The 22309-nt window shown below is 47.9% G+C and overlaps 7 protein-coding genes across 8 annotated transcripts; 4 read left to right on the top strand and 3 right to left on the bottom strand.

The window, feature by feature from the left end:
- Positions 1-28: 28 nt before the first annotated feature.
- On the top strand, positions 29-1282 carry ONS95_008045 (uncharacterized protein; the record flags this gene model as incomplete). Its single annotated transcript, XM_058501581.1, has 1 exon — positions 29-1282. The coding sequence occupies one exon, from the start codon at positions 29-31 to the stop codon at positions 1280-1282; it is 1254 nt and encodes a 417-aa protein (XP_058362901.1).
- A 1030-nt stretch (positions 1283-2312) lies between these two features.
- On the top strand, positions 2313-4819 carry ONS95_008044 (uncharacterized protein; the record flags this gene model as incomplete). Its single annotated transcript, XM_058501580.1, has 3 exons — positions 2313-3605; positions 3656-4420; positions 4511-4819. The coding sequence occupies 3 exons, from the start codon at positions 2313-2315 to the stop codon at positions 4817-4819; spliced, it is 2367 nt and encodes a 788-aa protein (XP_058362900.1).
- A 1308-nt stretch (positions 4820-6127) lies between these two features.
- On the bottom strand, positions 6128-7627 carry ONS95_008043 (uncharacterized protein). Its single transcript, XM_058501579.1, has 2 exons — positions 6696-7627; positions 6128-6635 (listed from the first exon to the last, which is right to left on the bottom strand). Exons 1-2 carry the CDS (start codon positions 7459-7461, stop codon positions 6394-6396), a joined length of 1008 nt encoding a protein of 335 aa, XP_058362899.1. The 5' UTR covers positions 7462-7627; the 3' UTR covers positions 6128-6393.
- A 77-nt stretch (positions 7628-7704) lies between these two features.
- Positions 7705-8332, bottom strand: ONS95_008042 (uncharacterized protein; the record flags this gene model as incomplete). The annotated part of the gene is made up of 4 exons (XM_058501578.1): positions 8245-8332; positions 8002-8134; positions 7832-7908; positions 7705-7781 (listed from the first exon to the last, which is right to left on the bottom strand). The coding sequence occupies exons 2-4, from the start codon at positions 8082-8084 to the stop codon at positions 7705-7707; spliced, it is 237 nt and encodes a 78-aa protein (XP_058362898.1). The 5' UTR covers positions 8085-8134; positions 8245-8332.
- A 244-nt stretch (positions 8333-8576) lies between these two features.
- Positions 8577-11556, bottom strand: PRP28 (mRNA splicing protein prp28). Its single transcript, XM_058501577.1, has 2 exons — positions 11138-11556; positions 8577-11079 (listed from the first exon to the last, which is right to left on the bottom strand). The coding sequence occupies exon 2, from the start codon at positions 10832-10834 to the stop codon at positions 8873-8875; it is 1962 nt and encodes a 653-aa protein (XP_058362897.1). The 5' UTR covers positions 10835-11079; positions 11138-11556; the 3' UTR covers positions 8577-8872.
- A 133-nt stretch (positions 11557-11689) lies between these two features.
- On the top strand, positions 11690-12378 carry ONS95_008040 (uncharacterized protein; the record flags this gene model as incomplete). The annotated part of the gene is made up of 3 exons (XM_058501576.1): positions 11690-12138; positions 12226-12286; positions 12340-12378. The coding sequence occupies 3 exons, from the start codon at positions 11690-11692 to the stop codon at positions 12376-12378; spliced, it is 549 nt and encodes a 182-aa protein (XP_058362896.1).
- A 2525-nt stretch (positions 12379-14903) lies between these two features.
- Positions 14904-17023, top strand: ONS95_008039 (uncharacterized protein). 2 transcript variants are annotated; one of them, XM_058501574.1, is made up of 2 exons: positions 14904-14966; positions 15028-17023. In XM_058501574.1, the coding sequence occupies exon 2, from the start codon at positions 15217-15219 to the stop codon at positions 16282-16284; it is 1068 nt and encodes a 355-aa protein (XP_058362894.1). In that variant the 5' UTR covers positions 14904-14966; positions 15028-15216; the 3' UTR covers positions 16285-17023. The 2 variants fall into 2 exon arrangements, with proteins under 2 accessions (XP_058362894.1, XP_058362895.1); XM_058501575.1 differs by having other exon boundaries at positions 14904-16234; positions 16285-17023.
- The last annotated feature ends 5286 nt before the right edge of the window (positions 17024-22309 follow it).

The raw sequence follows: 22309 nt of genomic DNA, 5'->3' as shown, positions 1-22309 counted from the left end.
TGCAGTGTTCATCCAGCCCAACTCGCTTATGAGCAACGGTAGCGCTAATGAGCTTCTGTCTGCGACATCTTGTCCCTCACTTTCGCCCTCGCCTTCCCCGTATCCACGATCTGTCATTTCAGAGCAAGACTTTGATTTCTGCGACCCACGCAACCTCACTGTTGGCTCTGGAGCTTCCCCAAACCCTCCTGCAATCAAGACATCCGCTTGTATCGAATTCCCTTCATTGCCCACTCTGTGCGCAGGCGACGACGAAGAACACAGGTACATGCTAGCGGGTGAGACATTTAGCAAGGCTGCCGAGATTCACGCGAGAACATTCAATTTCTCCACGTCAACCTCTCAACACGGGCTGCCAACCTTCGACCAATTCTCTGATCTCGACTCCGAGGAGGATTTCGTCAACGGCCTCGTCAACTTTCCCTCAACCGACAACGTCCAGTTCTTCGGCACCAAGAGGCAACGCACCTGTTCTGGCTCAGACCTTGTCTCCCTTGACCACGAGCCTTTCATCAGCGAGGACGACTTCGAAGACTTCGAGGATTTCGAGGTATCCGAGCAATTCGCTGCCGCTTGCCTCCCAAGCCCACCTGCATCGGGCTCAGAGACTGAGGTCAAGAAGGAGAAGCGTAACAAGAAGTCCAAGAAGGCCCACTGCGACGAGGACAGCTCCGAGTTTGACAACCTTGTTAGATCTCGAAAGTACACCGTGCCAATGAACGCCGCCAGCGGAGCTCCAGCTGAGGAGACTGCCACCGAGCAACAATCCACCGCCGCGAGCCAATCTGGTTCATCCGAGACTAATGGTGCTAATAACACCGGTACTGGATCTGATGCCGGCAACACACCCAAGCAGCCATCTGTCAACCGCCGTGGCCGAAAGCAATCTCTTACCGAAGACCCCTCGAAGACCTTTGTTTGTGAGATCTGCAACCGCCGCTTCAGACGCCAGGAACACTTGAAGAGGCACTACCGCTCCCTCCACACTGGTGACAAGCCATTCGAATGCCATGAATGCGGCAAGAAGTTCTCCCGCAGTGACAACCTGTCCCAACACGCTCGCACTCACGGTAGTGGTGCAATCGTTATGGGTGTTCTTGAGGATGGTGAGCTACCTAGCGACCACCCGGAATCAGCCAGCGAAGGCGAGCAAGTCAATACGATGGGCAACATCCTCTTCCGGGTTGCAGCTGGTATCTCTGGCAGCGATACCGATCCGTCATCGGACGGCAGCACTGACAACGACAGCCAAGGTCGTAAGAAGCGCAAGCGTTCTGAATAAAGGCTTTTTGTTCAGAGGTTTTGAGAGTTCACGCCAGACACGAATCTCACGACTACGGATACACTTCATAATCGGCCCACGCTACCTTTTACGCGATCGGTCACTAGGGATACTGGGGTCTCGCGACCACCTTGATGTTGTCATGAGGATGGGGGTTTTGCAAACCAAAAAGTCATTTGCGTTGCTTTTCTGATACAATTTCTCTTCTATGTATTAAATTTCCTTTCAAGAATTTCGTGCCAAATTAGCGTGATGACGGGAATTGGTGGGACAGGACAGGAGGAAGCGTGTACTCTGATAAGAGAGACGATTTTGGTTGCTTATTTTCTTTACATTCGCTGTATCAACACTGCGACGGAAGCGGGCTCACCGTCATGCACCGTCTTCTGTCTTCTGCATTGCAATTCTTCGCAGCCGGCTCTCCAGATTGTGCTGGTCACGAAATGTTACCAGTAGGGCCTGCTCTGTATAGAATCCTCTTCATATCAACCAGATTTACCCCTCGCAGTCTCCCCTGAACGATGTGAAAGTTTGACCATGACATGATCATAAAACAATATAGTACAAAGGTAAGTGGCCGAAGGCTAATGTGTACATGAGGTAACAGACACAGACCCATTGAGCCTAAGTACGATTTTGAAATTCGAAAGTTCTTGTGTTGTTGGCTCGTTTGTGGCACCTCTATTGTTCCGTCGAAATTCACTAAAAATTTTGGCCAAGTCCCCGCGAGCCTGAGGCTGACCATCATCCACCAAAAAATAAATAAAAAATAGCTCCAATACTCTCCAGTGGAAGGCGGGAAACTCAGCAAGCCATAATTCCGGGGAACAGGGTCGTTGAATGCCCACCCGCCAATAAAGCCGTGTGAACAAATGCCGTCCCAAGTTGGTCACGATCCGCCAAAGTCTAAATACAATACTGCATCTCAGCTCGGCAAGCCTTCTGCCGTCTGCAAGCTGCGCGGCTCGCGACTGCACCTGCATCTCCACTGCCGCTGTGACAACACAAGACAAGGCCCACCACTGACGGGATGACCGAGTCGCTCCAAGTTATCGCGCTCATTTCAGGCGGCAAGGACAGCTTCTTTTCACTTCTGCACTGCATCCGGAATGGGCATCAAGTCGTCGCCCTAGGAAATCTCTACCCAGCTCCTCCAGCTCCCACGCCGCGCCGTCCCGATGCCGCCAATCATGGCGGGGACAGTGAGGATGAGCAAGACCTGAATAGTTTCATGTATCAGACTGTTGGCCATACGGTGATTCCTCTGTATGAGCAGGCTCTGGGCATTCCGTTGTACAGGCAGCAGATTCTTGGTAGTGCGGTGCAGACGGGCACCAGTTACGGGTATGCCGATGTCAATACCGCTAAGGCGAGGAGAGAAGGTGATGTGGGGTCTTTGATGCAGGACTCGGGTGTCGAAGACGAGGAGCAGGATGAGACTGAATCGTTGGTTCCTCTCTTGAAGAGGATCATGGCAGAACACCCCACCGCAAATGCCCTCAGCACCGGTGCTATCCTGTCGACCTACCAGCGCACCCGCGTGGAATCCGTAGCCATTCGTCTGGGTCTGACTCCTCTATCCTACCTTTGGCAATATCCAGTGCTGCCACCAGTGACGCAGATCTCTCTCCTGGAAGACATGCAAGCTATTGGCCTTGATGCCAGGATCGTGAAAGTTGCAAGTGGTGGCCTAGATGAGAGTTTCCTCTGGCAAAATGTAGCGAATCAGCAGGTCATGCGGCGAATCGAAAAATCTATGAAGAGATTTGGAACCAATGGAGATGGGGCTGTGCTTGGTGAGGGAGGGGAGTTTGAGACGTTGGTTGTGGATGGACCAGCGAGTCTGTTTAAGGGTAGGATTGTGGTTGAGGAGAAGGATAGAAAGATCGTGAGAGAGGGTGGTGGATCTGCTTGGTTAAAGATCATGGATGCAAGAGTGGTAATGAAAGAATTAGAAGTGGTTGAGGAATCTCGATGTCGGACTCCTGAATTACTCGAGTCAGGATTCACCCGTATTCTTGCCTCACTTGACGAGGTCAATAAAAGGATTCTCTCACAAGATTCCGGCAGTTCAACCACGAATTCAGAGCCAAAATATGTTCCACATCCACACGTACCTACGCAGGAAGCCAAATCTAATGGTTTGACTCACTGGACAGTTACTGCAAATCAATCAGATAACAAAGCGTCCATTTCATTCCAAGCCAGCAAGGCAGTCGAGGAGATAAGACACCTTCTCCACCAAGCATCACTACAATCAACAGACATCATCTCAACAGTCATCATTCTCCGATCAATGCAAGACTTCGCCTCTATCAACAAAGTAAAATCCCAGGACCTATCCACCCATTTCCAAACACTAACACCCATCAGGTCTATGGTTCTCTCTTCACTAAACCGAACCCACCGGCTCGAGTGACCATCTCGAGCGGAAATATCCTCCCATCATCTCTCTCCATGATAATCCACCTCACCATTCAGAACCACTCGTGTCCACCAATTCTACGCAAAGCACTCCACGTTCAGTCACGCTCCTACTGGGCACCAGCCAACATCGGTCCTTACTCACAAGCAATATCCGTCACTCTTCCCTCTTCAGGCAACTCGCAACCGTCAAGTCTCGTCTCGATAGCAGGCCAGATCCCACTCATCCCACACACGATGAACTTACCTCATCAACAGAATCAAGATTCCGAGGAGAACTTCAACCTCCAAGCCGTTCTCTCCCTCCAACACCTCGTCCGCATCGCCCGCGAGATGCACGTCTCCTGGCTCACCAGCTGTGTAGCCTACCTCCCCACCAGCACAAACTCTCTCGTCTCTCAAAGATCCCGCATTCTAAGTGAAGCATGGTCACTTCTACACCAAGCACCCACTGATCACGAAGATGATAACGAAGACGAAGAGGCAGATGATCAACCTCGCGATCTCTGGGAAGAGAAGCATTACGCTGGAATGGAAGTCCGTGGCGCCGCCAAAGACGAGAGGGCGTATCCTGCATGGGATAACGTGGATATGAGTTCATGTGCGGGAAAGGATGTTTGTCCGCCGTTCTGGACTGCTGAGGTGGAAGAGCTGCCACGGGGGAGTATGGTTGAGTGGGCTGCCGGGGTGGGTGTTGTGGGTGGAAAGGTTGAGGTATGTTCTATTTCTTTGCCCCTTTCAATCTTATGGACTCGGTAAATTTCGAAATGATATGATCGCTAACGTATTTGCGTTTTTAAACAGCTGCTTCGTTCGAGAGGTGAAGAAGGCTACACCATCCACCAAACACATCTCCCCACGTCGACCATCTCATTCATCTCCCTCTCCCACAACTCCTCCCTTTCCTCCCTGGCCACCACATTAGAAGTAGCTCTCTCGTCCCTGGGCGCAGAAAAAGGGTCGCAAAAGGCAAGCTCCGCAGCTTGGGTAGATGTTTCTATCCCGGGTTTGTGGGAGCAAGGGGACTTCGGAGGTGCCGTGCCGTGCAGAAGTATTTGGGACAGAGAGGGGAGGAGGGTGGCGGCTGTGATGGTTTTTGGAGGCTTTAGATAGGTGATATAAGTTGGATGAATTGAGACGGCAATTGAGCTCGGTATTTTTCTGGTCTGCCTAGGGAGGGCTTAACCGAGCTGATGTTTACATTGTCCGGCAGCCTGATGTGAAGCAGGTGATAATTCGCGCAAATGCATCTGACGAAACGAATAAATCCGGCGATAGCTCCACTCCTTCTAATCTACTACATTTCCTTTTCCCTCTAAAATGTTGATTCACTACTAGGTACCGAAAAGTCAGAGACGAGGCGAAGAATTAATATCAGCAAATTCCACTCGCAGCCGTGTCCTGTATTTAAACATAGGATGCCATAAAGACTGGAAGAAGGTCCGATCCATTCTTAGATGTTCTTTATAGAACTTGCCAAGTGGATAAAATTATAAAGACAAGGGCGTATAGTCGATATAGAGCGATGAGGTCATCAAAAGCGCAGAGGAGAGAGGAGGAGGGAGCTTGGACGATCTATAGAATATTGAAACAATGGCTTCATGCTAGCCTTGTAAACAGATTTTGAGCTTCGGAGCTGTTCAAAATCTGGAGGGGTAATAAGGGATGACGAGGAGTTGTAAGTAGCTCTTGCAAAAGATATGTAAGTTTATAAAGACCACTCCATAATCGTTACCACTGAGTACTACCGTTCTAGTACTTCAGATGTGTTACTTAGATTGTGCACTGAGTCTTCTAGTAGTCATTACCTTCTTCCTTACTCAATATGTAAAGCAAGAAAAAAAATCCTCGCCTAACAATGGGGGCAATTGAGCCACCCGAGTAAAAAGGATTCCAGAGTTCATCACAGAAGAAACGGAAGTTGGATCTGGAGCAGATAGGTCATTAGCATCTGAATAATAGACGATGTTTTAGGGAGAACAAGTATCGGTGGGGTATTTAACTATTCTGGGGTGTCGAGGAGGAACTGTGGGGAGAGTAGGTGGCGCTTTGTTGATCTAATGGAAGAAAATTAGCAGGCTCAAGAGAATGGCTCCTAGTCTGGAACTATAAACTGGCTACTGTCCGAGTGTTTCTGAATGGTTTCTCAGTTTCTAGTATGGGCTTTGAAAAAGCCTGGTACTCATCCTGAATACAGTATTCGCTAGTAAGAATAGCACAGTTCAGGCTTGAGGATAACTTAATAAGAAATGACCTTCACTATACATATTTAAAGGTTAACTAGAGAATTTTAGATACATTTTGAGAAATAAAAGCTAATGATGTCAAAACAAGTAGTGACACCCGAGGCCACGAATTCAGGAAAGAGGTAAGCATTAACACTCATGAGGGAGATAGCTGCTGCTTGAAGTAAATACATTGGTCTATATTGCTTTTGAAATAAATCCAGGTATACCTAGCTAGTTGATAGCAGGAGTGATTATAACCTGCCAACTGGAGGCAAAGCCAGATGTGATAAAATCAATTAGTAACTTGTTCTTCCTTAATATCATATGTCTAATTATAGTGTCGAATATGACTGCGCCCCTTGTGCTTACTGACCGCTGGATGCTATATGCGAAACTGTTCCCTTTCTCTATCGTCCCATGAATACACAAGCAGGCCTCCCTGTCAAGATATCCCAGCGCTCAAAACCCTCCATCTAACGGCTCGACGTTCAATTGTGCTACTGGTCCTAGTTTACTGAGCAACGTTTGTATTCCAGCTAGAACTATGCGTAATTTATCTCGTCCGGCTGTGACCTGTAATTTTTCTTTTGCAGCTTCGGAAGCTCGTTCCTCGACTGCCTCCCTGAGCTTCTTTTCGTTCTCGAGTAGTTTTTGCAGATCTCTGATGGAGTTATCCTTCATTTGAATGGATTCTTCTTGTACTAATAGGGGTATTGTTAGTACGGACACAGATATACACAAGTAGAAGTAGAAAACCTTACTATTGAACATCTCATTAAGTCCTTGGATATCTTGGGTATTTTCCTCCAGGAGTTTTTCCATATTCTGGCTGTTTGTCCTGAGAGCCGCACAACTCTCTTCTGTGTGAAAGAAGAGTTCTCCTCCTTTGGTATCCTGGCCAACAAGTTTCCGTCTTTTGACACTATCTCCATTCTCTCTAGGTTTTAGAGGGTGTTTCGAAGGACTTTCGACAGCGAGTTGAGCTGGCTGAGAGAGAAGCGTTGGGTTTCGAGTGATATCAGACTGTTTTGGTTGAGGAGTGGCATGTATTGGAGCCAGCTGAGATTGTTTTGATTGTGGATTGGATGCTAGGTTTGGAGGAGCTTGTAATTGACCCGCCTGGACCGTCGGTACTGGATCTGTAGTAGCTCGCGTAGTTCTTCGCTGAATTTCGGCCCGGAGTCTTCCTAAGTCTTGGTTATCATCGAAAGGATACGTGTCTTTGATCTTTTTCCACAGGTCATCTTTCAACTGATAGACGCCATGTCCGACCGCAATGCCAATCTTTCGCAAGGCAGCAGAGATATTCCTTTGCCGACTCGCAAACTCTTCATCATGAGAGTCTAATGCTCCCGGCCTTTCAATCGGAATCATCAACTGCGCCTTTGTCGCTCGTGTTTTACACGCTAGCCTATGCATACAAATTTCCTTTGTGCCTCTTTTGGGCACGGGCTGGAGAATTTGTGCGGGTTGTGGAGTTGCTGTGACTCGATGCGGTCTGTCACCTACGGGGCATTCTGAAGCCATGTTCTGCGGGAGGTTAGTATGAAAACCTGTCGAAGTACATATGATATAAAGCTGCAGTGTAAAGTTAATCAGATATTTGGAAAAAGTTAGAGGGTGGTTTGCTAGGAAAAGGTGAACACATCGAATAAAACTAATCACAAAAGTGAGAAGTTTCCAAGGCCCCCTGCTGTCTGGACAATAAATAAGCTCTGAGACTAGAAACAAATAAGAGAAATATAAGCAGACGAAATTCCTACCTTGTCTTTATCCAAGTAGGTCTGAATCTGGAAATTGAATAGCTGTTTGAGATATTGAGCCGCGAGGTGAGATCTTCAGGGTGACTGTATTATTAGCAAAGTACCAAAACTGATAGGAAACATGCAAAACATACTCTCTGCAGAGGGCATCCAATAGATGTCCCCATAAAGTGCTTGGTTTGTGAAGAAGACGAAGGTAGGCATGTTGTCTCTGAAGTCTGTTAGTGAAAGGGATAAGGGACGTCAGCGCAGGGTGAGATAGTAGTTACGTGGCCAAGAGATGAGATGGAGAAAAAGTACTCACCTCGTCGCGATTGTAGAAAGTATCTGGCCGATGTGTCTCGGAGTCCTGATCGAGGTCACCTCCTTTCTACCGCAGAGAGTCATGTCGAGGTCTAGCTTGGGGTCGGTTGATTTCGTTTATAGATGTTCGGTAGCTATGGTAGCTTAGTAGACGATAAATGTCGGAAAGAATTCTTTTGAGAGTGAAGGCTGTAGTTTTGTGAACATATTTATGTGCTGAAGGTTGAAGGATGTGGAAGAATACCTAGGTAGTGAGAGCTATATAAATAGCCGAGGGGAGGAGGCTCCGCCTTGTACTCCTGCCTCTATTCACTCCTGCCTCAATCGCTTCCACAGCCACGACTGCAGGTATGAATTCAATACACAACTTCCTAGTGAATCTCAAAGAAGCAGGCTGAAGATTACAATTACCTGCCGTGTGGGACCGCCTATAACCTGGTAAGAAGTACTCATCAAAAAGGTCTAATAAGGGTAGTCACTACTCAGTAATACTTCGATCTAGAGTTTTAATTATCAAGGTATGATTTTGCTTTAACACAGTGAATAGATTGCAGGTAATATTAGTAAATAGAATAGGTCTTACTCGGGATGCCTTGTCAGGTATATGTAGAGCGGGAATAAACATTTGTAAAACCTGAAGTCGGACATCTGAATTGCTTTGTGATTGCCACAGGGAACAGTTGGCAACAATAACAAGAGTACGAAAAGACTGTCTCACTAAGAGATAATGACAATTAGAAATCAAGTCCACGTACGCAGTAGTAAAGTACTCATACGAATGTAGTACTATTTGTTGTGGTCACAGAAGACACGAGATGGCTAAGCGAGATCTCAGATCAAATAGTTCAGATCTGAAATCACATTGTGACTATCTACCACCCCGAACCAGCACCCTTACCTCCAAAAGAAGTATCCTCTATCTTCTTCTGCCCACCTCCGCCCCTCGTAGACTTCTGTTGTGCTGCCTCGTGTTTCCGTAACTCTTCCGGCACACGTGATATCGAACTTTTCGAGAGCATTTGCTTCAAGTCGTACATGACGTCCGCATCTTCATTACCAAGGAACGTAATAGCCACACCGGACTGTCCCGCTCTGCCTGTACGACCGACACGATGCGTATAGCTCTCAATGTTGGTGGCCATATTGAAGTTGACGACCAGACTGACATCCGGGACATCGATACCTCTACCGGCAAGATCTGTCGCAACCAACACATTCGTTGCACCGGAACGAATAGATGCCAAAGCAGCCTCGCGCTGCTCTTGTGTCTTGCTACCATGCAATGTGACTGACGAGAAACCCATGTGTTTGATGTCGCGGGCGACTGCATCGCAGTTTCTCTTGATGTTGACGAAGACAATGATAGGGGGCTGGAATTCTCCAGAAGCGAGAATTTCGTTGAGGCGCTTCTTCCTCTTGTCTTCACCGGACACAAATTCAACACGTTGCTCGACGGTTTCGACGGCTTCTCCAATATTGCCGATTGTGACGATGGCAGGTCTACGCAAGTACTTCTTGGCGATTTTTTCGACAGCAGACGGCATAGTAGCCGTGTACATCATAGTTTGCCTGTATCTGTCTTTTCCTCCTAGATGTCTGCTCATGGCTTGAGCATCTTCTGCATCGTCGGTGTCGGGCTTCTCGTTGGTTACAGGAAGTGCATCGAGGATCTTGTTCACGGACTCTTCGAAACCGAGATCAATCATACGATCAGCTTCATCCATAATTATGTAGCAGCATTGGCCGAGCACCAAAACCCGCCTCTCAATACAATCAACCAATCGACCTGGAGTGGCAATAACAATTTCCGCACCGTTTCGTAGATTATACGATTGCTCCTCGAGCGAATGTCCACCAACAATACTGACGCAAGTAAAGCCTAGCGGAGTTGCAAACTTCTTTGCTTCAGTTTCAATCTGTTGTGCCAATTCACGTGTCGGCGCAAGAATAATAGCGTACGGGCCATCGTTCTTGGTCATTTCGTTCAAGGGGGGGAGCTCTGAGATGTATACTAGCAACGGAAGCAAGAATGCAGCAGTCTTTCCGGAACCAGTAACTGCGACACCAATCAAATCTCTAGCCTGCAGAGCAATGGGTATAGCGGCTCGCTGGACTGCTGATGGTTGATCGTATCCAACTTGAGCAACGACATCCAGAAGGCGTTTTGGAAGATTGGACTCTTCCCAACTTCGCATCGGATTGGGAATGCTGCCACCCTTCGTACTGATGTTGAAATCTTCTTTGAAGATACGCCAGTCTCGTTCGCGCATATGTTCGAGCTTCTTCTCGCTCCAATGCTTATCCAGTGAATTTCGTCCTCCAGCATCTTCCTTTCTCCGCCTCTCCATCTCTAAGATCTCCCTTGCACGAGCGCTTCCTGCCTCGCCATCTCGTTCCTCCAGTGCTTTGGCATATTTAATCACACCACTTTCACTTATATCCTCCGCAAATCCTCCTAGGCGTCCGCGACCGAAGAAATTTGTCTCTGCGCGCTGTGAATATATGGGATTGTAGTCGGGGCTGGTATCCTCCTCAGCGTTCCATTCAAAATTGAACTTCTTCTCTGTAGTCCGCCGCCTTTTCTTCTTGGCAGAGAATGTTGACTGATTGGTTTCTGCGCCCATATATCGTGTCCGAGTAAGAGCAGCTTGGGTGTCTTCGCCATTTGCAGGCCGTTTCTCTCCAGCCAGATGCACCTTCCCAACAACAGGAGCAGCTTTTGTAGGTGCAGAATTCGTGGTGTTTTTCTCGTAAGCTGATCGACTTTCACCAGCTCTATCTGCGCGATTGGTTCTTCCAGCAGCTGGACCTGAGGGAGTATCCCCATTGCGCATTGCCCGAGGCCCTGTTGGCACAGAGGATGTGTCGCGGCCATTTGTTGGCCTGTCTAATGAGTCCCGTGAACTCTGGGAAGTGTAGCCGTTTCCCTCGAATGGTCGGCCATTTGCTTCAGCCTCCTTCTTGCGTTTCTGCTCTTCGACTTCCTTGGCTCTTTTCTCAAGAGCAAGTTTCTCCCTTGCAGCTTTGGATAAGAATTTCGGCTATGAAACCAAATAGTCAGTAAATGATGCGCAGGGAACTAGACTAGCATTGTGAACATCACTATTTGGAAGCAATTTTCGGGATTGACAACTTACCTTTGCTGCCGCCTCATCAGCTTCTTTCTTTTTCTTCAGGATATCTTCGATGCTGAGTGGTCCTCGATCCCGCGCGGCTCCCCACCCAGCTTTCTTTTTCTTCGGCGGCTCTTCAGGAGGCGGGGGTAAAGCTTCTGAAGGGGGTGGAGGAGGTAAGTCGCTCGGTGGTGGTGGTGCACTTGAAGACGGAGGAGGTGGAGGAGCCATCGAGTCTGGAGGAGGTGGTGGAGGTGATGGTAGCCTTCCGTTCATGTTGACTGTGACTGGAGGTGGCGGTATCGCAGTGTCGCCATTAATGTAGCCCGACATCCTTTACAGGCCACTGCGTTAATTGCTTATGGGTATAAGTAAAATGACTGAACCGGGTTCGAGTTGGTGTGGGTGCAAGGCTGTTTATTGTTAAAGGTTATAAAGTTGCAGTTGAGGGAAAACGAGACGAGGCTGAAGGCAAAGGCTCGAACATTAGTCAGCCAAATTTATCTTCAAACCACGACGAACAATCCGACAGGCAACTCAAGCTCCATCGAAGAGCGCCACCAAGCCATATTCATCATGGCGACAAATCCCAATCAGTATATCAAGCTCGCGCAGCAATTGCCCCCCCGACTTACAAGATTTTTCGCCCGATACCCACCACAAGCCATCGTCTCCTCATCAGCCCTTTCCCAAGCCTCATCTCCAAGCACCCCCGCCGCGCAATCAACTGCCTCATCTGCGGACCTGATACCTACAGGTCAAGATGGATTGACAGTACCCTCACCATTCAGAAGTCAGAAGCATCCAATCACGGGCAAATGGCATGATCCCGTATTCTCGTTAAGGAGGCAAGCAGATCTGGTCAAGCTCGCGCAACAGTATGGGGTCGAGGAATTAATGCCATTCTCGGTGAAGAGCACGGCGGAGAGACTGCGAAGGAGGGAGGAGAATGGACTGAGAGTCAAGGGAACTGGTATTGGACAACGCGTGAAGGGCAAGGAGTCGGAACGAACAATGAAGGGCCGGTACGTAGTGGATGAATATTTCTGCTTTGTGGATTCAGAGGTGATATTACTATCATAAGATCGCGGGCTGATGTCGTTATGAAACAGTTTGGAGAAGCGCAGACAGGCTATGTTGGAGATGCCGCAGATGATCCAGACATGGAAGGAAGTAAGTTTTCTTTCCTACTGTATAGTTTCTCCAGTTACTAACCACCGACGCAGAGAGGTCATGGCCGTGGATGGAAGAAGTGGCCGAAATAGATGCATTGCATTACTTCATAGGCGGAAGCATCAGACTCGGGACTGTACCAAAAGCATACCTTATGTGCGAGGCATGGGAGACGGCGTTACAGAATTGTACTATATCGTTGTACACCAATCCAGAAACTTCTACTACACAACAAAAATTCTGGAGAAACAAACACTTGATACCAATCTTGCGTTTCTACTTTGGCTACTGATCGCTAGCATAGACTCCGGTAGACTATTGGACCGTTCACACCAATCTCTCATGAATACTTCAGGATTTCCAGGTAAACACAGGAGCGTCTTTCATCTACCATATATTTTGCATGTGGTTCACGAGGGACGGGAGAAGAATATGTTCAAGTCATATAGTGCTTTGAACACAACCGTGAGACTAATAGCGGAATCGTGCTTCGGTTGGTTCGAAATCATCCGAATTGTGCAGAGAACATTCCTTTCAAGAACGAACTCTCGCTTTGCGAGGACACCGTTAATCATAAGGTCTTTGCTTCAGATCTTACCAGATTGAGTTGGCCTTGTCTGCATGTTGTTGCAAAACCTTCGACACTCATGCAAGTTGAGGGGCGGCTCGATATTTCAGACAGCTTGTTACTTTCGTCACACGGCTCAGATATCAGCTGGTTATTGGAGGTGGCAAATAAGGAAAGTTCAGAGGCTAGGGGATCCACGGCAACTGTACAGAAAGAGGCTCTAAAGACTACTCGTACAGCAGAAAATACCAACTTCTCTAGCATGTGAAACTCACATGAGAATTGTTTAGAGGTTCTTAACTAGTTGAGACGAGTCATTAAGGTCACTCATATTCTGTACAAGGAATATGTCTGGTGAAACAACCAGGTATCCAGCATTTCACTTTACGACCATCAGAACAATCGTTAAAACATAATTCTGATGCGAGCCAACAACCTCGACAACACCGTTCGAGCTCGTCCTGTGTTTCCTCATGTGATAAGCAAGTAGTGTCGTTAAAATATGGACGTGCCACCAACCCCACACCTGGCATTTTCATCCTCAGGCAGAGGACCCTTCCTTCCTCGCCTTCCCCAACCAATGTTCCAAGCTGCCCAACAAAAGCTAAGCGAGAGCCTTGATATCCCTGTCGATAGATTTACACGGGCTGTGATTCGTCGAGCTGGACGTCACATCTCGAAGCAAAACATGAACTTTCGCTGTTTTCATGCAATTTGATAGGGCACATCTCCTGGTCCCCTATTTTGTTCCTGACGGATCAACCGAGTTGGGACGATGGTGTGCTGGAGCTTGACACCGCCCTGCCCTGCCCTGGATCCCGTCCCGCAACTGCATTTGCATGTGAATTGCACACACGTCTCGGTATAGACCACGATCTGTGGTTTGAGCAAGGACTATCATGCCGGCGACCTCTTTTGCTGCTTATGAGATTTCAGCTACGATCAGCTCAGGAGACAGGTCATCATGCAAATTGGTGGGGTGAGGAATGTAGAAAGTCTCTCTCTCAACAACGAGGTGCATCCTCTCTCTCTGGAGATCTGAAAGAGTTTGGGCGGTGAGAAGAGTATGTGGAGAAGACCAAGGCTGAGTTTACCATGTCCCCCACCTCGATTTAACCTGAAAAGGTGCTGGTTTGAAAAGATTTGGGATTCTCCACGAATGGTAGTTGTGCAGGAACGCTGTTCCACGATAATCAGTACTAGCGAGGCCAGGCTTGCCGCTGTCAATCCTCTGTTGCAAGCCCTAAACTAGTGGTGGCGAAAATAGGGAGAATACGGAAGTGAATAAACACAAGAAGCATTGCTGCGACAGAATTGAGGTTGTAAGTGGTGAAGCTATCACTAGCTGGTACTTGTGTCCAGCAAGAGGCTGGCGGATGTGTAACAGTAACGAGTAAGTAACTGGCGAGGTTTCTGGGCAGCGAAAACAACAACAGACTGGATTGGCAGAGGCAATGCAGCGGTGGGACATCGACGCCGAGCATACTTGGTTAGGTACTGTGCTGGTCACAGAAAGAGAAAATGATATGCGCCGACAAGCTGCACAACTTTGAAGCCACATGCAATCAGTGCTTTCCATCTGCCCGCGTGCTCACTACTCGTCACCAAGGCTCAGGCTCTGGCTCTTCGAATAGCAGATCAGAACCATATCAGATGACGAGATGCTGCCCTTCTGTGGCTGCATTGGAATCGCATATATTACTTAGCCAACAAATGTCAAAATAAAGTGCTGATCTAGAAAACCAGGCTTGTGCAGCTGCGAAGGTGTAGATTTATATCCCTAGCCTGTTGGCTTGTTTGATAACCCATACTACCTTCCTTACCTTTACGTGCCTTACCCGGGCGACGAGTGAGAGGCGACTTTACTAGCGCTAAATGCAGATTTTCTGCCGAAACAGGCCCCCAGACCCTGCCCAACCCTGGAAGGAGCCAACGAGGGCCGCGGTGCAGGTTCAGGTGCAGGTGCATTGAGAAATTTGGCGGGACGACTCTCAAATAAAACCCACCGCCAACCCGCTCTCCAAGTCATTTCTTGATCTTGCTCCTCCACACCTGTTCTTCCCGACTTCAACTGGTCCGTATCTGCTTCTTTTCTACGCAGGTGCATCACAGGTGAGTTTACTGTGCCCGGCATTTGCACAATTGATTCGCAAGAAACTGACACGTCGTGCAGTGGTCTCGTCCCACAGAAACTCGACCGGTCCCAAACTCCCCAGTCATTGGCCCCTCAACAATTTGATTTCGGCCACCAACTCTCATTGCGAGATTCAATATACTTCAGCCGACCATCTGAAAGCCCAGCTACTTAATTGTTTTCTTCAATTGCACCTACAAAAGTCTACGACAGCACAAATTTCACACCATGGCCTCTACCGCGGTTCCCAAGCAGCACAACCTCCTTAAAAGGACAGTTACTTCCACCACGAACGATTCCTCGCCTTCTACCGCTAGAGGCTCCCCCAATGATACCCCAAGGCAATCTCCCTCCTCCACATCTCTCTCGTCTATGTCATCTCTGGACGATGTGAAGGACAATGGCTTCGGAAACCTCATTGATACGTATGGCAACAAGTTCGAGGTCCCAGATTATACTGTCAACGACATTCGAAATGCCATTCCCAAGCACTGCTTCGAAAGATCTGGACTGAGAGGATTGGGATATGTTGCTAGGGATATTGTCAGTCTGGCAACTACCTTCTACTTGTTCAACAAGTTCGTCACTCCGGAGTACATTCCAAGTACCCCGGCCCGAGCTGCTTTGTGGTTCGTATATACTATTGTCCAAGGTCTTTTCGGCACAGGTCTGTGGGTTCTTGCACACGAGTGCGGTCACCAGTCTTTCTCTACCTCCAAGGTTCTCAACGACACCACTGGATGGATCTGTCACTCCGCGCTTCTCGTTCCTTATTTCTCGTGGAAGATCTCCCACGGCAAGCACCACAAGGCTACTGGAAACATGGAGCGTGATATGGTCTTTGTCCCTAAGACCAGGGATGATTACGCCAGCCGCATCGGAAAGCTTGTTCACGAAATCGATGAGTTGACTGAGGAAACTCCAATCGCTACTCTGATTCACTCCATTGGACAACAACTTCTTGGCTGGCCCCTGTACCTGTTCGCCAACGTGACTGGCCACAACAACCATGAGAAGCAGCCCGAGGGCCGTGGAAAGGGAAAGTCAAATGGCTGGTTCAATGGTGTTAACCATTTCAACCCAAGCAGCCCACTTTACGAGGCTAAGGATGCCAAGCTCATTCTGTTGAGTGATCTTGGAATCGCCATCACTGCCACCGTCCTCGTCATGCTTTCCAAGACCTACGGTTTCTCCAACATGGCTGTCTGGTACTTTGCCCCATACCTCTGGGTGAACCACTGGCTCGGTGCGTATATCAAACAATTCTGGTTTAATGTTTGTACTAAATTGCTCTAGTTGCCATTACCTACCTCCAACACACCGACCCAACTCTTCCCCATTACTCTGGCGAGAGCTGGAACTACGTTCGTGGTGCGGCAGCAACTATCGACCGTGAATTCGGTTTCGTCGGCCGCACTCTTCTCCACGGGATCGTCGAGACCCATGTCCTCCACCACTACGTCAGCACCATTCCATTCTACCACGCCGACGAGGCAACCGATGCCATCAAGGTGGTCATGGGTAAACACTATCGCTCAGATGTCCGAGGAGGTTCTCTCGGATTCTTGAAGTCGATGTGGACTAGTGCTCGCTGGTGCCAATGGGTCGAGCCATCAGAGGGAGCAACTGGACAAGGAAAGAACATTTTGTTCTTCCGCAACCGAAATGGTCTCGGCACGGCACCACTCAAGCTCAAGGCATCCCAGTAAATCGGCCATCATCAGATGACTGAGTACATCATGACTGGAAACCGGGCGATGGAGCATGGGGGCGAATTGCATTGTTTGTTCGTTGAAATAGGGAGTCCGCAACGGTGTTATGGCGTCACGGTTTTGTTTTGAGTTAAGGCTCGGATCTGGATTTTATCGAGAAACGGTATCCAGACATCCGACGCAGACAGGATTCGCAGATAGAACTGTGATGATCAATTGTTTGGTTGGTAGAAGGTCGCTTGCTGCTTGCTGCGGAGACAATGATACCATTAGAGTATTTTGTATAGAGACGAAGACCAATTAAAAAACTCATACTTTCTCCCCAAGGCTGTTCTTGCATACACTTTCAATCTATTTGTGGGTTTTTGAGATACCACACTCATCGAAGGTGATTGTGAAAGTGGCGACTTCACATGTGATGTCAGACGAGCGGCTGACATTCCACTCGCTTGAATGTCAACAATGTCATCACGACGTCCGAGGGGCGGATGTCAAAAGTCCGAAGGAAAAATGACGGGTTTGAAGCTAATTGGTCAAATCTTTTTATTTCTCAGTCTCTTTCCAGTAGCACAGCTCGGATTTTGTCTAGCCGTTCTCCTCAGTATCCACACCATACCCCCATTATCGCCCTTCCGTGAGTAGGTGACCGCTAGTACTCAGTGGGAGCGGCAGCACCGCTTCAAGCCCGTGTTCATCCGGCACCTATATTAAATTACAATCTCAGTTTCAATCCGAATAATTTGATTCTGCCGCGTTCCACTTCTACGATGGGAGTTCTCGAATTGTCTAAGTCTTATTCACAAATCGTCTCACAGCTAGTTTCGCCTCGTCGCACCTTCGGAAGCAAAGTAGAGCTTCCCAACTCAGCACAGATTGGACAGAACCAAAGCAATTGATGTATAAACGACAGAAAGTTGCTCATCTTGGCACCCAGATTGAACGTCCCAAACAAGCAAATAAAGTACGAAACGCTGAACCTCCAGATCGCCCACGAAATCCCACTTGACTCTTTTAGACAGTCCCCTCACGACGCAATACCATTCTAATCTCAAGCCGTCTACTTAGCTTTATCCTAGAAAGGGAAGAAGCTAGACAGGGTGAATAAGTGATCCACCGAGGTTCAATTTCCTCTCTGGAGAGCCTGGAAGGAAGCTGTGCCAGAGACGCCATCTACTTTCGTAGAAATCTCAGACGATGGCGTCAGCGAAGCTTTGTATCACTATTTACGCCTGTGGCGAGGTATGGAGCCAGCTTATTTTGCTCCCTTCTCGAGTTTTGGGCTTGTGCTTTAGGATGGGGTGGCAAATATGGAATCAGATGAGATTAGGTAATATTAACCTTGTAAGTAATGTGTGACATTGGGTTCATTCTGGGGAAGAGCTGGGCAGTGAAAGACTAGAAGACGAGGAAGTTGATTGGAGAGATATCTACTTTTTCGACGACACCGATGGGGAAGGGTGCAAATTTACCAGTCGCGGGTTGTTACATCCTGATAATGATCAAAGAAAAGGATGAAGGACGTATATGGGCAGGTGGGCTTCCTTGATCGACCCTACACCAAGCGTGTGAAAACGTGGACATAACAAATATACTCTCTTGAAGGTCAGGCTCGCCCTTGCAATCTTGGTTTACCTCTGCTGTACTCTCCGATTTTCTCACACTCATCCTCCATACTCGAAGACACGGAGCCTGCCAGATTCGATCCATTGTATATGTTCGCCCACCTCTACTTCCAATGTTCCCGTGCAGACATCCCACCTCCATTCCAAGCTGCAAGTTCTCGACAGCACCCCCATATAATAATGTGAAACTTATATACACTCTATGTATGATGATGTAGAACGTATGGAAAGGCGAGGATGGCGATTTTGTGTTCTTGGACCGAGCCTGACTGGTATTTGTGACTGGTATATGTGACTGGCGAGGATGAGGTAGGTGCAAGTTGTCATGCTGAGGATACAGCAGTTGGCTCAAGTGGAATTAAATCAGCATTGTGTACAGAGATGTTACAAAATTCGAAGTGTGGAGAGGAATGCGAAGGAGGCGACTGAGAGGGCTCAGGAAAACTTACCTTTGCACCACCAAACCGAGATTTTGAAGCAAATGTTCTTCTGTTTAGGACTCCCGATATTATTACGCTGGTATTCGTAGATGTCGAAGACAAGAACATAACAGCCTTCCGGAGCTCGTCTGCCTAGCAAATGTCACTCCGCGGTTCTCCATAAATGTACCCGTCGAGGGATTTCAACTCACAAGAGAAGTTGACGTCGAATCGCACTCACAGACATCCACAGCTGAACAAGTGTCTGTTAGAAAACCAAGGAGGTCTTTCCCCCACAGGGAAGCAGAAAGTCAAAATTCGGTCTCCAAAAAGGACAGGATAATCCACCCCGGACCAACTGTCAACAACCCACGATGACCGAACTCTAAATCCGGATTTCCCCAGATGGAGGTGGTGTCGTTAGTACAAACATGTTGTCTGTTCTACAGCCTTATCAACTATGGAAAGTAGGTAGGTAAGTAGTGTCAGTTGCAGCTACAGCAGTCAAGCGCAGACGAATAGTGAGGATGCAGGTGATGGAACTCAGAGCAGGGTAGTAGAGTTTGGAATTCATGAAGGTTGCGGGTAATCTTGTGAAAGAGAAATGACAAGAAAGATTACAAATACTCCACATGGTTGACACTCCAACGATCCCCACAAGCCCTTGGGAGCAAGATAAGGAGAGATCTACCTGACTTTTCCAAATTCTCCGGGCGGAAGTATAAAAAGAAAAATATAAACTCAACGCTTAGACCGAGTTTAGTACTTCAGTAGTCCATGTACAGATATAGATATACTTCAGTGGTGTAACGTAACGTACATCAATGAGCGCACCCAGGAAAATAGTCTCCCTACCTGAACAATGTTGTGTGTGCAAAGGTGCAAGCCCAACAGAAGCACACAGACTCCAGATCGTTCCTTATCTGATGGTATGCATTACTCTGACAGGCTTCACTGGCATGTAGGTCAAGAATCCTGGGGCGAAGCAAAGTTTTGCATCCAAGGGAAGCAGATCTTGTCTGATATGGTCCCGAGGAATCTGCTTCCACTGAGGGATAGTCCTACACAGATCAGGAGGATGGAGCTCTGCTATTCCGCGTAAGGCTTGTTTGGTAGGACGAAGATTGTATGGCAGCTGATACTGTACAAGGACTGTGAGTTGAAGAGGTGCATAGAAGGCAACTCATGCAAGGAGAAATTGCGAATTTTCAGCTCCGTATTCTCCGTCTCGACGGATATTTCCCACTTGCTCGAAAGATGGGAATAGGCCTCGCCAAATACCCAAAGTTTCCTGAACAGGAGAGGCTTTGAGCTATATTTTTCCTTCACAAGACCTTCGGAGTCGCACGATCGAAGGACGCATATGAGACCATGCTCGGAGCGTAGGAACAGACCATACTTTTTGTCGAGCTTCGTAGATGTGGAGGGATGGATCAACCCGGAGAAATGTCGTTTGTGTGGCGGTGAGGGCTGAAAAAGCTTGTAAGAACCCTTGGAGTAAGTGGATTAGATCTGATTGTCGTCTTGGACAAGCGGTGGTCGTGGCTCAAAGCTATACGGAGAAGTGGCAGCAAACAGCCAGGAGTCTGTGCAATGATGCTCGCCAAGCTTTATCACTGCACTTTCAATGGCTGCTGAAGAGTACCATCCTTTGAGAATGAAAAAGTGCATGGTATCATCATTGTCTTCATAGTGAGCCGATATGAATACAATGATAATGAGACTTTCATACCGCACCTCGGTTTGCTTCAACAGTGATGCGTGAATGGTGGTTCACAGTTCGGGGACGATAATCCCGAGCCTGGCAACATACTTCCGATTCGGGAAGCTTGGAGCACCTACTGGCAGTGCGAAATGGCGCTTAGATAAAGCTCACATCCGCTTGAAATCATGAAGCTACTGTGTTCATAATTTAGCAGCCCAAAATTAAGAGGGCAGTTGAAAGAAATCAAATACGAGGCAGGGGCAGCAAAGACAGAACGCCTTCAAACCTAGAACAATTCTCTTGCGAACAAAACTCCTAGGTACCAAGGCACCAGGTTGCAAATACGAAAAGCCTCTTATGTGATGAAAAGAGCAGGCGCAGTAGTAGCATATGCATCGCAAACGATTTCGTTCGTGACGCCGGCTTTTTTTCTTTTTTTTTTTTTTTTCCAACGAGCAACCCAGCGTGTAAGCCAGGAGTACATTGCAGCGGAGCCATCTCCTCACCACAACTAAAAACGTGCGACAAGATTGATGATATCTTATCTATGCCAGTCCAGGAAAATCTTTCCTGCTTGTTGAACTTTAATCGATCCGATAGAGCAACATAGGGTTAGGATTTGAGCGGCAGAAAGTTGGGCTGGTCGAGAACTTCAACCGACAGAGATGGTACGATGTATGGTTCACACTTCGCAAGTTCGAAGGTAGATTTGCAGGAGAAGTCTCCGCTCTCCCAATGCCAGTGTCGAACTATAAAACGACCCACTGTCAAAGCTCAGTTCTGAGAATGCACTGGGCTCAGAGCTAGGGAGACGGTACATAGTAAATACTGTAAGTACCTACGACCCATGGTATTTGAAGCTTATGCCAGAGTAACGGAACTTGCCCCCCATCGCTGTCCCAACCCAATACAATAAGGTTCGAGTAGTTCTTGATTGGTGCTCGCATGGGGGTTGAAGAACCGGAGACGATCTCCAAGGACTAGAAAGTAGCTTTCTTAGTTTCGACCTAGGATCTCACGCTAGGATCTCAACCTGGTTTGAGGTTTTGTGACGTTTGTCACTTCACGATGGGATTGGCTCCTCTAGGGCAGACACCATGGAACTCCACTTCCCCTCAATAGTGGCGGAACATTAGTTCTGGGAGAAATTCCACGTTGATGCCCATCTAGTAGCAGTGGCCAGGACTGGCCAGAAAGGACCGAATGGCGCCGACGAGGCAAGAGACGAGGACCCTTGGTGGCCCGTTCTCTTAGGGGAAAGTAAATTATGTTCCTTTCTTTAGCCCTCATCCGCTACCCAAACCCCGCGTTTTGCGAATTCTTACTCTCCCCCCCCCTTAAACAAACGTTAAACCTTATGAAAACTAGGCGTCGTGTGGGTAGTCAGCTAGGGTGTTAATCCAATGATTGTGCTGATTTATAGCCTTAAGCAGGGCTTCAAGTGTATCTCGAACCTTCTAAAGCTACCCTTGTCTTTATAATTAACTAGAATCTGCTTATGCTTTAAGCCTTCTCAGGGGAGGTAACCGCTTAGAAAAGGCCGACCAGGACTTCAGCCCACAAAAGTCCACGTTTAACGTTTGTTTAGGGGGGGAGAGAAGTGACACGAAATTGAAAGTTCGCAAGAAGTAGGGGGTTTACTTTACTTTACTTCAATCAATCATGCCAGTCATCATCACTGATAGTTTGGAGTACCTTGGTGGTTTGTCCTCGGCACCTACCTTAAAGGAAAGTGCTGCCCTGGGTACACTGTCCTAAAACAGTCAATTCAAAATTAATTGCCACAAGTCACCTAGAAAAATATTAACAATCCCCGGACGGTAACTTAACTGTCGACTACGCAACAACTGTAGGTATAATAGT

This window comes from Cadophora gregata, assembly GCF_030347475.1.
Source record: "Cadophora gregata isolate MNR1 chromosome Unknown scaffold_2, whole genome shotgun sequence".
Lineage (NCBI taxonomy): Eukaryota > Fungi > Ascomycota > Leotiomycetes > Helotiales > Ploettnerulaceae > Cadophora > Cadophora gregata.
The sequence above is the reverse complement of the archived record's forward strand: the minus strand, read 5'-3'. Positions and strand labels throughout refer to the sequence as shown.